At 44.3% G+C, this 15,397-nt stretch overlaps 1 protein-coding gene across 4 annotated transcripts in view; it reads left to right on the top strand.

The window, feature by feature from the left end:
• The window catches only part of EPM2A (EPM2A glucan phosphatase, laforin), a 115,492-nt gene extending 101,226 nt beyond the window's left edge, over positions 1-14,266 (top strand). For 3 of the 4 annotated variants that reach the window (XM_069598636.1, XM_069598637.1, XM_069598638.1), the window contains exons 3-4: positions 1,627-1,868; positions 10,606-14,266. In XM_069598636.1, the coding sequence (XP_069454737.1) occupies positions 1,627-1,868; positions 10,606-10,883 (520 nt within the window). In that variant the 3' untranslated portion in view covers positions 10,884-14,266. The remainder of the gene's footprint in view (positions 1-1,626; positions 1,869-10,605) is intronic. The other variant, XM_069598639.1, reaches the window with a different exon arrangement.
• The last annotated feature ends 1,131 nt before the right edge of the window (positions 14,267-15,397 follow it).

The following is a 15,397-nucleotide window of genomic DNA, read 5'->3' as shown; positions in this document are numbered from 1 at the left end:
CAGATAACACCACCCTTATGGCAGAAAGTGAAGAAGAACTAATGAGCCTCTTGATGAAAATGAAAGAGGAGAGTGAAAAAGTTGGCTTAAAGCTCAACATTCAGATAACTAAGACCATGGCATCCGGTCCCATCATTTCATGGGAAATAGATGGGGAAACAGGGGAAACAGTGGCTGACTTACTTTGTGGGGCTCTAAAATCACTGCAGATGGTGACTGCAGCCATGAAATTAAAAGATGCTTACTCCTTGGAAGAAAAGTTATGACCAACCTAGATAGCATATTCAAAAGCAGAGACATTACTTTGCCAACAAAGGTCCGTCTAGTCAAGGCTATGGTTTTTCTAGTAGTCATGTATGGATTGAGAGTTGGACTATAAAGAGGGCTGAATGCAGAAGAATTGATACTTATGAACTGTGGTGCTGGAGAAGACTCTTGAGAGTCCCTTGGACTGCAAGGAGATCCAACCAGTCCATCCTAAGGGAAACTGGTCCTGGGTGTTCATTGAAAGGACTGATGTTAAAGCTGAAACTGCAGTATTTTGGCCACCTAATGTGAAGAGCTGATTCATTTGAAAAGACCCTGATGTTGGGAAAGTTTGAAGGCAAGAGGAGAAGGGAACGGCAGAGGAACCAGTCCCACCCTTAGCTGAATTTCAAATTCATTAAGAAAAGACACCTTTATGGCTGTCAGCACTTAGGAAATTTCAATGGATTTTGGAACTCTGTGTCAGATATGGGGATGAAGAACAAATATATATTTCTTATAATAAATTACAGCATCACAGTGTGTCTACTTATTTGTTGTTATTATTTTTATAATGTCCTCTAATAAAATTTTATAGTTTTTTCTGGATTAAAGACATTCCTAGATATTTTATAATTTTGTCATTATTTTTGAATAAGACTTCCCCTCCTGCTCCCAATCTGTTTCTACCTGGCTATTAGTAGTACAGAGAATGGTTATTTGATTTTTGTGTATTTTCCTTCATCCAGATAATTTAATCTTAACACTTTTAATATTGTTCATAGCTCTTATAGTTGAATCTTTTTTGACAGAGAGATATTTCTTCTTCTACATTATAGCTTTAGATGAAGCATATAGAATAGTGTTGAATACTAATGGAAATAGTCCTTACTTTGATTTTATTTAAAAGAAGGTTGTTATTAGTTTCTCTTAATCTCATACTATTTGAAATTTTTATACAGAGCTTTAAACAGGAATGATTGCTGAATTCTAGCACATATTTTCCAGAATTTATGATATAGTCATAGGAGTTTTTCCCTTAATTTGTTAGTACTTTTAAATATGTTGATGGATTTCCTAATATTGAACCACATATACATTCATGGAATAAGTATAATGTGGTGGACTTATTTTAATATATTGCTAGATTTGGTTTCCTGATGCCTATACCCTGACCTTCTAGTTAATTGAATTATTTGTTTCCCTCAAAATGCCATCACCAGTATTTTTGTCTTTTAATAGTAATATTGGTTCTCATGTTCTTCATACAACTTTTCCTGTGCCCAGTGTTAAAGGTTAATTGCATTTTAATACTGCATGTTTTATGCAGCTGCAATAACACCAACAATAGTTATAGTTGACTCCATGTGTTCTTCTTAGGATTCTACCAAATATCTGGCTGGGTAGCTGCCCTCGCCAAGTGGAACACGTAACCATCAAACTGAAGCATGAACTAGGGGTTACAGCTGTCATGAATTTCCAGACGGAATGGGATATTGTACAGAATTCCTCAGGCTGTAACCGCTACCCAGAACCCATGACACCAGACACTATGATTAGGCTGTATAAGGAGGAAGGCTTGGCCTACATCTGGATGCCCACACCGGATATGAGCACTGAAGGTAAGTGTCCAAGGGAGCTTGCTGGATGTGTTTCAGAGAAGCCTTTGTTGGTTTTTGCCTGTCTGTCTGTCTGCCTATTTACCTACCTACCTGTCTATAATTGAAAACCTGTATGTGAATGATAGCTATGAAAAAATATAAGGTTTGGGGGTTAATATATTATATATATATATATATACACATATATGATATATATATAAGATCTATATATCTTTTGACACCTTGGCTAAGATTCCGTTTCACATTGGTTCTTTTAACTTATTTATTCATCAAACATATTTATTGTGTATCTACTATGTGTGTGGGGCCCTAGGCTGGTGGCTGGGAATTCAAAGGTGAAGAAAAGCAGGCACAGCTCCTGTCCTCAGGAAGCTATAGTCCAATAGGGAAGATAAGCAGTAATCAAATGGCTGCAAATAGAAATGTAAAGCTCTGGTCAGTTTTCTGATTAGAGAGTTACATAGATCCTGCAATGAGAGCATGCACAGGCGAATCAGACCTAGGAAGAAGGGTCAGGGAAGGTTTCCTTGGGTGTGCTTGAGCTGAGATCCAAAGTGGGAGTTGGGCACAAGTGAGGTGGGCAGAGGCTTCCAGACCAAGGCAGTAGCTTGTAGAGAGTCCTCCTTGCAGGACAGCACATAGTATTGCAGGAACTGAAAGATGGGCAGTGTGGCTGCAGGTCTGGAAAGAAGGGAGCAGAGTCCTGCAGACACAAAGAAAACTTGAGACTCTATCCTTATGCAGTCAGAAGCAGTTGAAAGGGAGGGAGGCTGAGAGATGCTAAGATAACCTTTCTCCCCACTACCCCCCAAAGTGCCCTTTGATTGCAGTTTGGAGTATGTAGGGATGGGCCCACAGTGGGTCTGGGGAGGCCAGTTAGGAAGTTACTGCAGCAGTTAAGGTGAGAGGTAAGGAGAGAGAACTGCAGCTGGGGGCAGGGTGGCAAGAGTGATGCTTCCATTTACTGCACAAACACTGGCTGAACCTGTCTCTGTGAAGAGGGAATTAGGGTGTGACACAGGTGCTGCCAAGAATCAGAGACAAATGAGGAACAGTTTGATCTCACGGTAAGAGGCAGTAAGGCAAGTTCAAAGCTAATTAAAGTGCAAAGAAGAAGGTGATGAGGATGAGTCACACGCGCTAGGAGGTTTATGGTGTGGGAGGAGAATTTCTGCAGAGAAGCACAGAGAGGCGATGTGAGTGTCCTGGGATTTGAGGCAGGTCAACGTAGAGGGAGAAAGGGCATGCCAGGTGGGAGGAACAACCAAGGCATGGAGGCGTGGGGTTTTAGAGGAATAATCTGTATTTCAGCCTGGTCGGGGAATAGGGTTCTTGAAGGAAAGGAGTGGAGATCTCTGAATCCAAGAGAACAAGCTACTCGAATAATATCAATCAGAAGCCAGCAGAGGGCAGCAGAGAGCTATGGACTGGCGCAGAATGAGAGCGGTTCAGTTCAGTTCAGGGGCTCAGCCCTGTCCGACTCTGCGACCCCATGGACTTCAGCATGCCAGGCCTCCCTGTCCATCACCAACTTCAGGAGCTTGCTCAAACGCATGTCCATCGAGTCGGTGATGCCATCCAACTATCTCATCCTCTGTCGTCCCCTTCTCCTGCCTTCAACATTTCCCAGCATCAGGGTCTTTTCCAATGAGTCAGTTCTTTGCATCAGGTGGCCAAAGTACTGGAGTTTCAGCTTCAGCATCAGCCTTCTGAGGGCATTTGGTGAACTGCTATTCTGGAGGAAAGAAGGAAGACAGTGATGTCCAGCAAGGAAATGTTTCTATCATCAGTTGTCTTCCCCCCAAAATGCATTATGTATCAAACTCTGGTTTGAACAATTTCTAATGTTAACTCATTTAATTCTCATGACAAGAGTCCAGGGAGGTGTTATCTTCATTTTTCTGAGAAAGAGAATGAGGGACACAAAAGTTAAGTAACCTGGCTGGTGTCATACAGCAGAGACCCAGCCTGGATTTCAGCACACACAGTCAGACTCAGAATACTGCGCTTGCCACTGTGCAATGAAGCTTCTTTACATGCTCACATGGACTCTTCATGCACTTTATACAGACCACCACCCACACTTTCAACCTGCCATGTTCATCATCAGCTGGATTTAGACAAAGACATGAGCTTCTTGGTCTTCCCTGGTGTCTCAAAGGGTAAAGAATCTGCCTCCGGGAGACCTGGGTTCCATTCTTTGGTTGGGAAGACCCCTGGAAAAGGGAATGGCTACCCACTCCAGTATTCTGGCCTGGAGAATTCCATGGACTGAGGATCCTGGCAGGCTACAGTCCACAGGGTTGCAAAGAGTCGGACACAACAGAGCAACTTTCATTTTCACTTCATGAGTTTTTAGGGAGATAGCTTGTCTCCCTAGTCAATACTCCAAGATGTAGGTGGGGACCTGGGGACTCTGACAGTCTTAGGACCTTGGCCATCTTAACTCTTTATGAATATTTATGGTCCTGCTGGCCAGGCCAGGCCCCTCAATGGGCCTGTCTGAACTGAAATATCACTGGAGATGAGGTATTGTTTTTCTTTCTGAAGGTTTGGTTGGTTGGTTACTCTTCTTGATAATGAATGCTGATCCATTCATTGGAGAGCTTCGAGAGCTCCGTCTTTTTCCAAGGAATTAAAAAAAAGAAAAAAAACCCGAATCATTATTTGCACAGAAAAGTACAGTGAACCTGGGTCACATTTGCCCTGTCCAGTTTGCTTCTCTGGCTTCAAAACTGAGAAGGTTGTTAGGAAAGTGTGCCCATAGCTTCCAGGGAGGGTTCTGCTTCTAGCTTCATTATCGCATTGGAATAGGATGTGAGACTAGGCTCAGAGAAGCTGAGATAAATATGGCTTGCCCTACCCCAAGCACTGATTACCCCAAAACCTTGCTAACTGGTAGGGAATTTGTTCGATAGTTTGGGAATGTGCAGAAGCCTGAGGGAAAATGCTATCCCCAAGGAGCCACTGTAATTTTGTTAAAATCTTGTGGGGGTCATGGAGTCCCAGGACCCACGTATACAGTGGACTGTCTTTCACACTGAGGCAGTTTGGAAACAAGAGAAATGGCAACAAAATGAAAGCTCCCACTTGAAAAAAGCCAAAACCTGAGAGCAAAGAGTTTCTCTGGTTCAGCAAAACCTGGGGGAGTAATCAAAGGGTTAACAACCACTCCTGAATTGCAGAGGAATTTTTGACCAATAGATCAATCTCCGTGGCTCACAATATTAGCACAATGAACACATAGATTAATTCAGCTGAATATTTTTAGAACTCTAGAGAAAAATCCATCTGGAAGTGTTTTGAGCCACAGCATAATGCTGTCAGATAAAGTCTGAGAAGAAAGACTGTTTGTTAGGCCTGACTGTCACCACTGGTTGTCACAGACCTGTTATAATCAATTGTGCCATCGATTCTCACTCTTGTACTTTTTGTCATGCAGAAGGGTTGGGATTGTTTAGGGATTTTTTTCTTTTCTTAAAAAATTTTTTTTTTTTTTTTTTGGTTTGTGTCTTTCACTTGAGAAACGAAAAGTTCCCGAATGTAGCACTCACCTGAGCACATGAAATCTGTTCACCAGAGGAAGTTATCCTTCCCACGGGAAGCACTCACACTGTGTTTTGACCTCTGTCAGCGCAGTGCCATTTATAACAAACGGTCTAGCCTTGCCTCCCAAAGGGGCTCATATGCGCTCCAGAGTCCTTGCCCACCCCTTTGTTGCCACGGTCTGAGTCTTTTCTCTGACTCAACACACTAAATGCAGTGTTGCCGGAGCCATGGCACCTGGCTTGAGCCTCATCACCCTGGAGCAGCTGTGTGATACGGGCAGACTTGGAAAATGGGGAGTCATAATATCTGCCTCACAGGATTATAGCAGTAGAATAAGATAATTGATATGGAAGAGCTTTGAAAATTCCAAAGTTGGGGCCATATTATCAGTGCCAGTTCTTCCATTTCTATTAAAGGGTGTTATAGATAACAGGGACCTTATCTATATTAAAGAAAAGAAGATGCACTCAAATAAAATTGTAATATATTCAGCATTAATCTGCCTCTGGGTTAAGAAAGGAAAGACGTGTGTGTGTGTATTGGAAAGGCTGAAACTTATGCCAGGAACAATTTCTTTCAGGGTCAGCCTTAGGTCAACCTCAGATATCTTCAGGGACCCCCAAAAGCCATTCCAGAGTTGGATTAACTTGGAGGAGATGTGGACCAGAAATTAGATAAGAAGGGTCTTGGACTGTCTCAGATCAAATCAGTATTAATGGTTTTGTTTTACTTTGTTTTAATTCATGTATTCAGTGAATGTTTATTGAGCATCTATGGGGAGTCAAGGCCTGTTTTAAATTCCAAAGTAAAAATCACAGATGGTGGAGTGTTTTGTTGGACCTGCACTGGCTTTAAAATTTTCAATTTACTTGCCAACATTTAAAATTCGGAATATTTTACACTAAAAAAAAAAAAATCAGTGGTTCTCTCTTGCCTTGGGGATATTATTGTTTTTAAAAATGGAAGCATTTTATTGAATTAAATTCCATCTGGAGGCTAAACATATGAAACATTCAACCTAGGGCCTCTGATTGACGCTGGCTTTATTGTGTGAGCCCTGATTCTGGGCACCCTCGTGTGATTCCTTGGTGGGTTATGTATGAGAAATGGAATATTTCCTGCCACATCAGTTAACAAGGATGTCAAGTCATCAGTGATTCCAGCCCTCTGATGTGAGCTCGTGAGGTCAAAGGGCACTGAGGAAGAAGAATACCCATAATCCACAGCACTCAGACTACAGTCACTCCCTATGGTTGAGCCCACAGGAGCTCAGGATGTGAAGAGCACAGGATACTGGCTCCAGAATAGCTCAGATGCATATGAAAGGAATGGTTCCAGTGAGCTCAGACTCTTGCATCTTCCCCTACATAGAAAAGATACATTCCTTAACGGGGGACATCTGGTTTCCTTTACTTAACAATAATCTTTTGATGTTCAAACTCCCTGCCCTTTGTTGTAAAATTTCTGTATAACTTGGCTCATCCCCTCACCTCCTTGGAGCAGTTCTCTCAGGGTGACTTAAGATGCTGTCTCCCGGGCTTGAAGTCCTAAAAATTCCCATCAAATAAAACATAACTCCCAACTTTTAGGTTGTGATTATTTTTTCAAGATGACGTGTATTTTCTCAGGCTCCCTAGAATGGTTTTCAAGCAAGAAGACATGCAGGGCACAGACAGCTGTCTGGGTAGGGACAGAGATGCTGAGCCCCAGGGAGGGTGTCACTGTCCCACTGGGGTGACAGCTGCAGCCTGACTAGGGAAGTGGAAGCAGGGGCTCACTGGGGCTTCACATTGACTGCAGGGGGCCAGCAAGCCAACCATGGACCAGCTAGGTTAGGGAAGATAGTGGTACAGAGGTTAAAACCAGAGACTTCAGAATTTGGATGGCTGGAGTGGCCATTAAGGAATAACCTTGCACAAATTTCTGATATAACTGAGGGTGATAATAGTGCCAGGCCCATATTTGTTGAGAGGTGGCTGTAAAGGAGCTATTGCACACAGAGCTTAGAGCCGTGCTGAGCAGATAGAAAGAGCTCAGTACATGTTCGCTGTCATCAATCAAAGTGAAGTGAAATGCAAGTCATTCAGTTGTGTCCAGCTCTTTGCGACCCCATGGACTGTAGCCCACCAGGTTCCTTTGCCCATGAAATTCTCCAGGCAAGAATACTGGAGCGGGTAGCCCTTCCCTTCTTCAGGGAATCTTTCCAACCCAGGAACTGGGCTCGAGTCCCCCGCATTGCAGGCTGATTGTTTACCGTCTGAGCTACCAATCAAAGCACAGTCAAAATAAAGGAGGGCCCAGCTGGGGCCAGGCTGAGCTGGGTGGGCATCCTAGATAGGCTGGTGCCCCTTTTTATTCTTTCTTCGTGTTATTTAAATAAGTGTTCGACAGTTCTTAAGTGGGACGGCTGAGTGATTCTAGAAGACCTCTAGAGGGTGAGACCTGTGTTTAAACTGGGAGCCTTCTGGAGTTTCCGAGTGGCAGCTGACATTTACATTCCAGGATTATGTGTCTGAGCTCACTGAACCTTAAACTAACACAAATCCTTTCTCAACTTTTAAAATACCTCTTGAAGAATCTTTTACAGATAAAAAGGAAAGGGGGAAATACTAGGTCATTTTGGTCACTTGGTGCAGACCCTTCCTTGGGGTATTTCTGGCCAGAGAGAAGGTCAAGAGAGGGGATTCTGATGGGTCCATGTAGACCTGGCCAGGGCAGGCTGGTCCTGACGCTACAGAAGGTGAGTATTAACTCTGGGTCTCTGACTCCAGCAGCTCCTCCTGCTAATGGCCGCTGTGGTCTACTTGTGTATTGGGGATTTACTGAAAACTCCCATTAAAAATGTTTCTGTTAATTCCCTGGCAATGAACATGGAAACTGGAGAGGCAACTGTAATGGGGAACTTGGGAAGTGATGCCAGCTGTGCCAGGAGCAGAAAGAGCCCAAGCTTCCTGGATCCATCCCTGAAAGTTCCCTTCCTGACCAACAATCCTTAAACGTCTAACACCGCCCCTCCCCAACTCCCCCCTACTCCACGGAAGAGAAGTTCTGCATTTGAATAGGCCTCATAGTTATAAGCAGGGTCACTCACACAGACCTTGGAGGTTTTGCCTCATCTGATTTTCCAACTCAAATAGTGGACCAAATACACAGCCCTCTCCCTGAGACATCCAGCAAGACCATGCTCTGATACATATGGTGTCTTACGCCTTGTTACATCTCTAGTGTTACTTCACTGCCTCTAGGAGAGTCCTGTGAGTAACCGACTGTATGGCATGCCCCCCAAGCTGTCCTCAGAGCACCCTGAACCAAGCACAGAGGCATAGATCAATTAAAGTTTATGGCACAGTTTGGACTCAGAAGTCAAGCAAGGCCTAGGGGCTAGTGTGGCTTCAACTCAGATGCCCTCAGGGACCAGGCAGGGAGCATGAAAGTGTGGCAACAGGCAGTGGGGAGAGATGGAGCTGCAGGATCTGTGAAGTGTGCTCTGCTTAAATCATTCCTGTTAAAACCATCTCTAAACTGCCATGTGGGGCCTTTAAATTCCTTAGTCAGAGGGAGTAACAGCACACTGGAAGCTACTAAAATCCTTTTTGGCTTCCATATAGATCTCCGACTCTGATATCATAGCAGGCTGGGCCTAAAGCTAAGGCCCCTCCTGTCACAGTAGAGTGGTCACTGGGAGGGTCTTCAGGCCACAGCGGGGTTTTCGGTAACTCTCTCCTAAGGTGCTGACGCCTGACTGCAATGTGTTGTGTGGGCCCCTTCAAGGCACTTGCATTTTAAAAAAAGGACATCTAAGGCAAGTTTAAACTTACCTAAGCAGCTTCATGGGAGAATTCTAGGCCTCAGTGAGGGAGGGGCATTTCCCACCTCTGCAGTGATCCAGTGGGATGGTACGTGTGAAGGCTGGACAGGCCTTCTCTGTGGCCCTCGAAAGATCCCCCCGCTCCCCTCCCCCCCGGGCTGTGGTGTCTCCGTGTGGGTGAGGACAGACAGCTGCTGGAGGATGTGAGCTCAGAGCACATGGTTTTCACCCAAGACTCTGTATAGTTTCCCTCTTCCACCCATTCTCGAAGTAATTTACAATGACCATCCTCCACCTTCCAAAAATAACCCACCAGATTCATTTTGCTCTGAGAATCTGAGAGCAGAAGAAGCTCTAGGCATCTAAGAGTTTGCTGGCTTTAGGGGGCTCTCTGTCCCTAGGATGACAGAGAGGGAGTGGTCAAGCGGGCCTCAGCTGAGCATTGTATATCCTGTTTCAGTGTGCTGAGGGGAAGACACCGGACATCCAATCATCAGGACAGGAGCCACAGGCCAGCAACACCTATAATCCTAATTGCCCAGTAGAGGGAAACTGAATCAGTTTCAATACACACTGTGATGATGGTGGTGATTTAGACACGAAGTCATGTTTGACTCTTTGCGACCCCATGGACTGTAGCCCACCAGGCTCCTCTGTCCATGGGAATTCCCAGGCAAGAATACTGGAATGGGTTGTCATTCCCTTCTCCAAGGGATCTTCCTGACCCAGGGATCGAGGCCAGGTCTCCGGTGTTGCAGGCGGATACTTTACTGCTGAGCTACCAGGGAAGCCCCAGTACACACTATCATGAGGGAATACATAAATGACTGGCTATCCCACGTGTGTCAATTAACAAGTTAGCCATTCCCCTGGAAAATCAAAATTAGCTTTTGTCCGATGAGGCAGATGGACTCCTTTAACCAATAGGGACTAATTCTGCTTGCATTTACCTGGAAGATCCTATTGGATTAAAGGAAATTCAGGTGATAGGACCTGTGAGCTTCTCTTTAAAATCCTTTAAACCTCTGCCCAGACCCCTCTGATAGATGAAAGGACCCATGCTTCTGAGGCTAGGCTCTAGTGAACTTCCCTTTGAAGGGAGGTTTGCAAGGATGCAGGCTCACTCAAAAGAGCAGCAAAACCCAGTGACAATTCAGATCTGACCTATTGCCTCCCGGCTGCTCTTTCCACTTTGTGATGAGCAGGCTCTGCCATCGTCTCACCCTTTTCTTCTATACAAAGGAGGGAAGCAAGCTCCGCCATCTCCGCCTCTCCCGCCGAAAAGCCGCGCTTTTTGGGGTGCGCCGCTGGAATGACTGTTAGGGGCGGCCCGGGGTGGTTCCGGTCTCACCCGTCTGTACTGTGCTCTCTCAACCGCAGGCCGCGTCCAGATGCTGCCGCAGGCGGTGTGTCTCCTGCACGCGCTGCTGGAGAAGGGACACACGGTGTACGTGCACTGCAACGCCGGCGTGGGGCGCTCCACCGCCGCCGTGTGCGGCTGGCTGCAGTACGTGCTGGGCTGGAGCCGCCGGAAAGTGCAGTATTTCCTCGTGGCCAAGAGGCCGGCAGTGTACATTGACGAAGAAGCCCTGGCCCGCGCAGAGGAAGACTTTTATCAGAAATTCGGGAGGATTCGGTCTTCCGTGTGCGGTGTGTAGGGTGATGATGGATCCGCCTCCTTCCCTCCGAGTTTCCTTAGGAAGCCTGGAGTGACGCTAGTTACTGACCTAAAAGCCAAGATTCTTCTTCGACTGGAAAGACGGGTCCTGTCACCCCTACTCCCTCCACCCCCCAATCCCGACCCGCCTTCTTTAGTCTGGGGCTGACTTTCGGCTCTGCTTTAGTTGAACTGGATGTTCTTTGAAATATTTTGCAAAGGGTGCTGTGACTGATTCCGAGAAAAATCCACGAGTAGTTGGGCCGTGCAGTGCGGTTCCAGCATCAGACGGAAAGGGACCGGGCTCAAGTCTGTGCCGGCAGGCAGATGGCCCCTGCTGCACGGTCAGTGCTTGGCTGTCCTGTGAACACACCCCTGCTTTGGCTTGTTGCCTTGTGACTTGGCAGGCGGAGGAGAGGTTCGGGAGTTACCTAGATGTTACACACACGCACACAACTTTTCTGCTGAACTGAAATGGAATTGTAAGAATAGGTCAGTTGGCCAAAGAAGAGAATAGAGTGGGTGAGAGCCTGGACTATGATAAAAGGAGAACCCCATATGGCCCCAAAAGATGACTTTCTAGCCTTTGTATTTTTTTTTTTTTGCATCCTACTTCAGAGTTGTTGAAACGTGTTCCAAAGCCTCACCTTCCTTCTGTATGCACAACCCAGTGCGATGACCTCAGTAACCTTACTATCTTTGTGTGTTTTAGCTGAGGCTCTGTGCTCAGAGCTAGGGTGCCCAGGTCTCAAGGCTGGTCAGGGATGAGCTGGAGTTTATCACCCAGGTTTATTTGACTCAGTGTTGTGAAGCGCACACCACCTGTGGTGTTGCCAGCACACTTTAGTGAGTTCAGTCTCTCCCAGTGGAAGGTCAACTTGTCTGCCGCAGTTTCTACAGTGAGAAATGGAGCAGTGTTCTAACAGTCACCATAGAATTCAGGAAAGTTAGTTATCCTAATTTAAACCACAGTGGGCTGTCTCCAGGCCGGAGTGGCCCCAGCCATACGTCGCTCACAAGAGGAGCTGTGTTCTCAGAAGAGCCCCAAGTGCCAAAGTCCATAGTTAATTGTTTCACAGATTAGGGATGATCCTGGTTTATGCTCAGTTTAATGCAAAACACTTACTGTGCCTCCAGACAGTGCAATTCACTATCTGGGGCTCTCTAAGAAATTCGAAGACTAATAAGAGTTTGCCTTCAAAAAGCTCATAGCCTAGAAGCATCCCTGTGTTCAATCAGGTGCACTGCAGGGTTGAACTAGTAATGATTGGCTGGTACGGGAAAGGGGAAATAATTTTTATTGGGTGCCTCTTATGTGCTGGATGCTTTACAATCTTATGTAATGTGATCTTCATGGTACCCCATGTGGAAGGTTTTTATTATCTCTCTTATAGAGATGAGGAAACTAAGACTCACAGAGATGAAATCAGCTGTCCTCAGTCATGTGGTGAATAAATAGATGAAATATGATGAGGTTTGTTTGACTCAGAGCCATACTTTTTTCTGTTAACCTACAATGCTTATTTATTTTTCTGCTCCTTCTTTTCTTCCATAAATATTTATTGATAGTTGTGAGAGAGTCTGATTTAGGAAGTATGGGGACTAGAAGGAGGAAAGGTGAGTTCCAGTGGAATTGAGAGGAGGGAGAGGAGGCCTGTAGCTAGGACTCAGAGGAAATGGTGTTTCATTTGAGCAGAGAAGGCTAGGCAGGACAAATGTATCCTATGATTTTCAGAGTAAAATTTATAAGCTAAGATTATATAATGTGAAGACCAGCTCTCTAGTTAACAACAAGTAAAAATAACTACTGTGTTCAAGTAACCCATTTATAGTCATATCATGTTTGGTAAAATTTAATCTTAAAAATGGAATATTTCTAATTATATAATGTGTGTGTGTGTGTGTGTGTCTGTGAATTTCTTTAATGTCTAGGAAGTCCAGCTATGTAACTTTCACTATAGAAAGACATTTTTTTGGGTAGATTTTTCCCTGTTTTGCTTCGACAGACAAAATCAGTTTAGGGCTATTAAAAAATGTTTTGGAAAAACTTCCCATCTTCAATGAATGGGATGTCCAATGTATTTAAAAATCACCTGGAACTTTTGCTAAATAAAAGCATTAAAAATGACCTCTGTGTACAGGGTTTTTAAAATATTTCTAACTTAGACTGAAATCTCAAGGAACAAACTGTTTCCTTATTTGAAAATGAGTCAGTTGGCTGAGCTAAATTGTTTCTTCCTTATCACTCTCACTTTCTCATTAGCTGATCAAAATGGGCTGTTACAGGACAAAAGAAAGTCATAGGTGAGGACACCACAAAGACAGGAAGATGGAAAGCTCAAGGGTGTGTCAGAGAAAATCAAAGTGATGTTGTTCTATTAGCTGCTTGTCACTGGCATTAACAATACTTTTCAGTCACACATTTTTCAAAGAAAATCATAACATCTCACCCACGGTGAAGAAATGTCCAAATAAATTTACTTTCTCTTAGACTCGAAACATTTTCCTTTAATTATTTTGTGTGCTAATGTTAGGAAAAATTAAAAAAAGAAACACACTCTTTTGATTGACATTAAGGTATGGGTGAAAACTATTTGGTTTGACCATTTTAAGGAAAAATGTGGTTAGGATTTTGGAAACTATAGGAAGTAATGAAGGGGGTAAAAAATTGAGGATGAGCTCACTAGGAAATGAGAAATTGCCATACATGAAAAAATCCTGAATAACTAAACAGAGTCAATTTGGTCAGAAGTTAGAACTGAAAATATCTTTGGAGACAATCTAGTTTGAGTCCTTTATTTTACAGAAGATCGAACTCAGAGACCTCAAATGACTCTTCCTGCAGCAAAAAAAAAAAAAAAAGATTGAGGACCGGTGGAAAGGGATGAGCTAGGGAGATAGGTCAGGAGATTTATTGCCATGTTGATGGGTTGCTGGAGAGTTTCATGGGAGTGAGAGCAGACAGTGTTGTTAGTGGGGAAGAATTGGTGGGAGGATTAATGGAACCTGGAGTAAGTGGAAGAGAAATGGCTAAAATGAAAAAAAGCAAAGAACAGCAAAATTTCCAAAAGAAGAAAAAGCAGGTGTTTCCTTTTATAACGATACTACTGAGGAGATTGAAAAGGAAGATATGAATGTAGAAACGAGGGGTAGGGGTAGGATCAAGGTTATGTTCCCTGGATAGAGGGTCACGGTAAGTATCCATCTACTTCTCTATGGGACTAGATCACAATAGGAAAAAGGATCAGCTTGCTGTAGTGTGTTGACCAAATAGAGGAGTGGGATGCACAGTGCTTATTACCTGCTGGGAAAAAAGAGAAAATCTGATAGGAGATGGATTAAGAATAAAAAGAGAAGGACTGGTGAAACTCCCTCTCATTACAACAAAAATAATGGCAATAATAGAACAACAGTGACAACTTTGTTCCTTCCTTCCCCAAACCATGACCCCAGAAGTCTTCCCTAATCCGGTTAATATAAATAAGCTAGCAAAGTCTCAGGTTCCGACCTCAATGGAATTAAGTCATTCTTGTTTTTTGTTTTCTTTTTTTTTTTTTCTATTCCAGGTTTCCATTTCTGTTGATCTGATTGCTGACAAACCTTGGTGGCGTTAAGTCATTTTTTGCCCCACTCTTCCTTTCAAAGCTCACATTTAATCCGTCAGGAAAACCTGTTACCTCTCCTTAAGAAATATCTATATAACCTGACTATGTTTTACCTCCTCCCTCAAACAGCCCTGGGTAAAGCCACCATGATCTGTAGACTGGACTTCAGAAACAGCCTCCTACCTGATCTCCCTGCCCGTGTCTCACCTTGCCTCTCCTCCTGCCCTGACCATGCTCATCAGTGGCCAGGGCAATCCTATAAAATTTATGTGAGATCATGCCACTCCCATGCTCACAACCTCCAGTGTCTTGCTTTGCCGCTCAGAATAAAAGGACCTCCACAACCTGGTCTCCTGTTACGTCTCTGCCCTAACCTCCTACTGCTTTCTGCCTCACTCTGCTCTACCCACACTGGCCGTCGTGCTCCTTGATTATTCCATGTAGACTCCTCTTCTCTCTGCCTGGAGTGGTCTCTTCCCTCGTATGCGCAGGGCTCACTCCCATCCCTTCTCTAGCAATGCCTCTCTGCACCACCCTACTAAAATCACCACACCCAGTCCCAGCCTCCCACTCCTCACTCTCTGCTTCATTCTTCTTCATGGAACATATTACTGGCTGGTACAGCACATCATTTGCTTATTTGTTTTATTGTCTGCGTCCTCTTACTACAAATGTACAAATCAGAAAGGCCAAAATTTGTATTCGTTTTGTTTGGAGAAGGAAATGGCAACCCACCCCAGTACTCTTGTCTGGAAAATCCCATGGATGGAGGAGCCTGGTAGGTTATAGTCCATGGGGTCGAAAAGAGTCAGATATGACTGAGTGACTTCATATTAATCATAACATAATGTTTGGTGATGTACTTACAGTGCCTGTAATGGAGCTTGGTGTGGTTTGATGAGTTAAGGCC

This window comes from Ovis canadensis, chromosome 8 (assembly GCF_042477335.2).
Source record: "Ovis canadensis isolate MfBH-ARS-UI-01 breed Bighorn chromosome 8, ARS-UI_OviCan_v2, whole genome shotgun sequence".
Lineage (NCBI taxonomy): Eukaryota > Metazoa > Chordata > Mammalia > Artiodactyla > Bovidae > Ovis > Ovis canadensis.
This window is presented reverse-complemented; position numbering and strand designations above follow the sequence as displayed.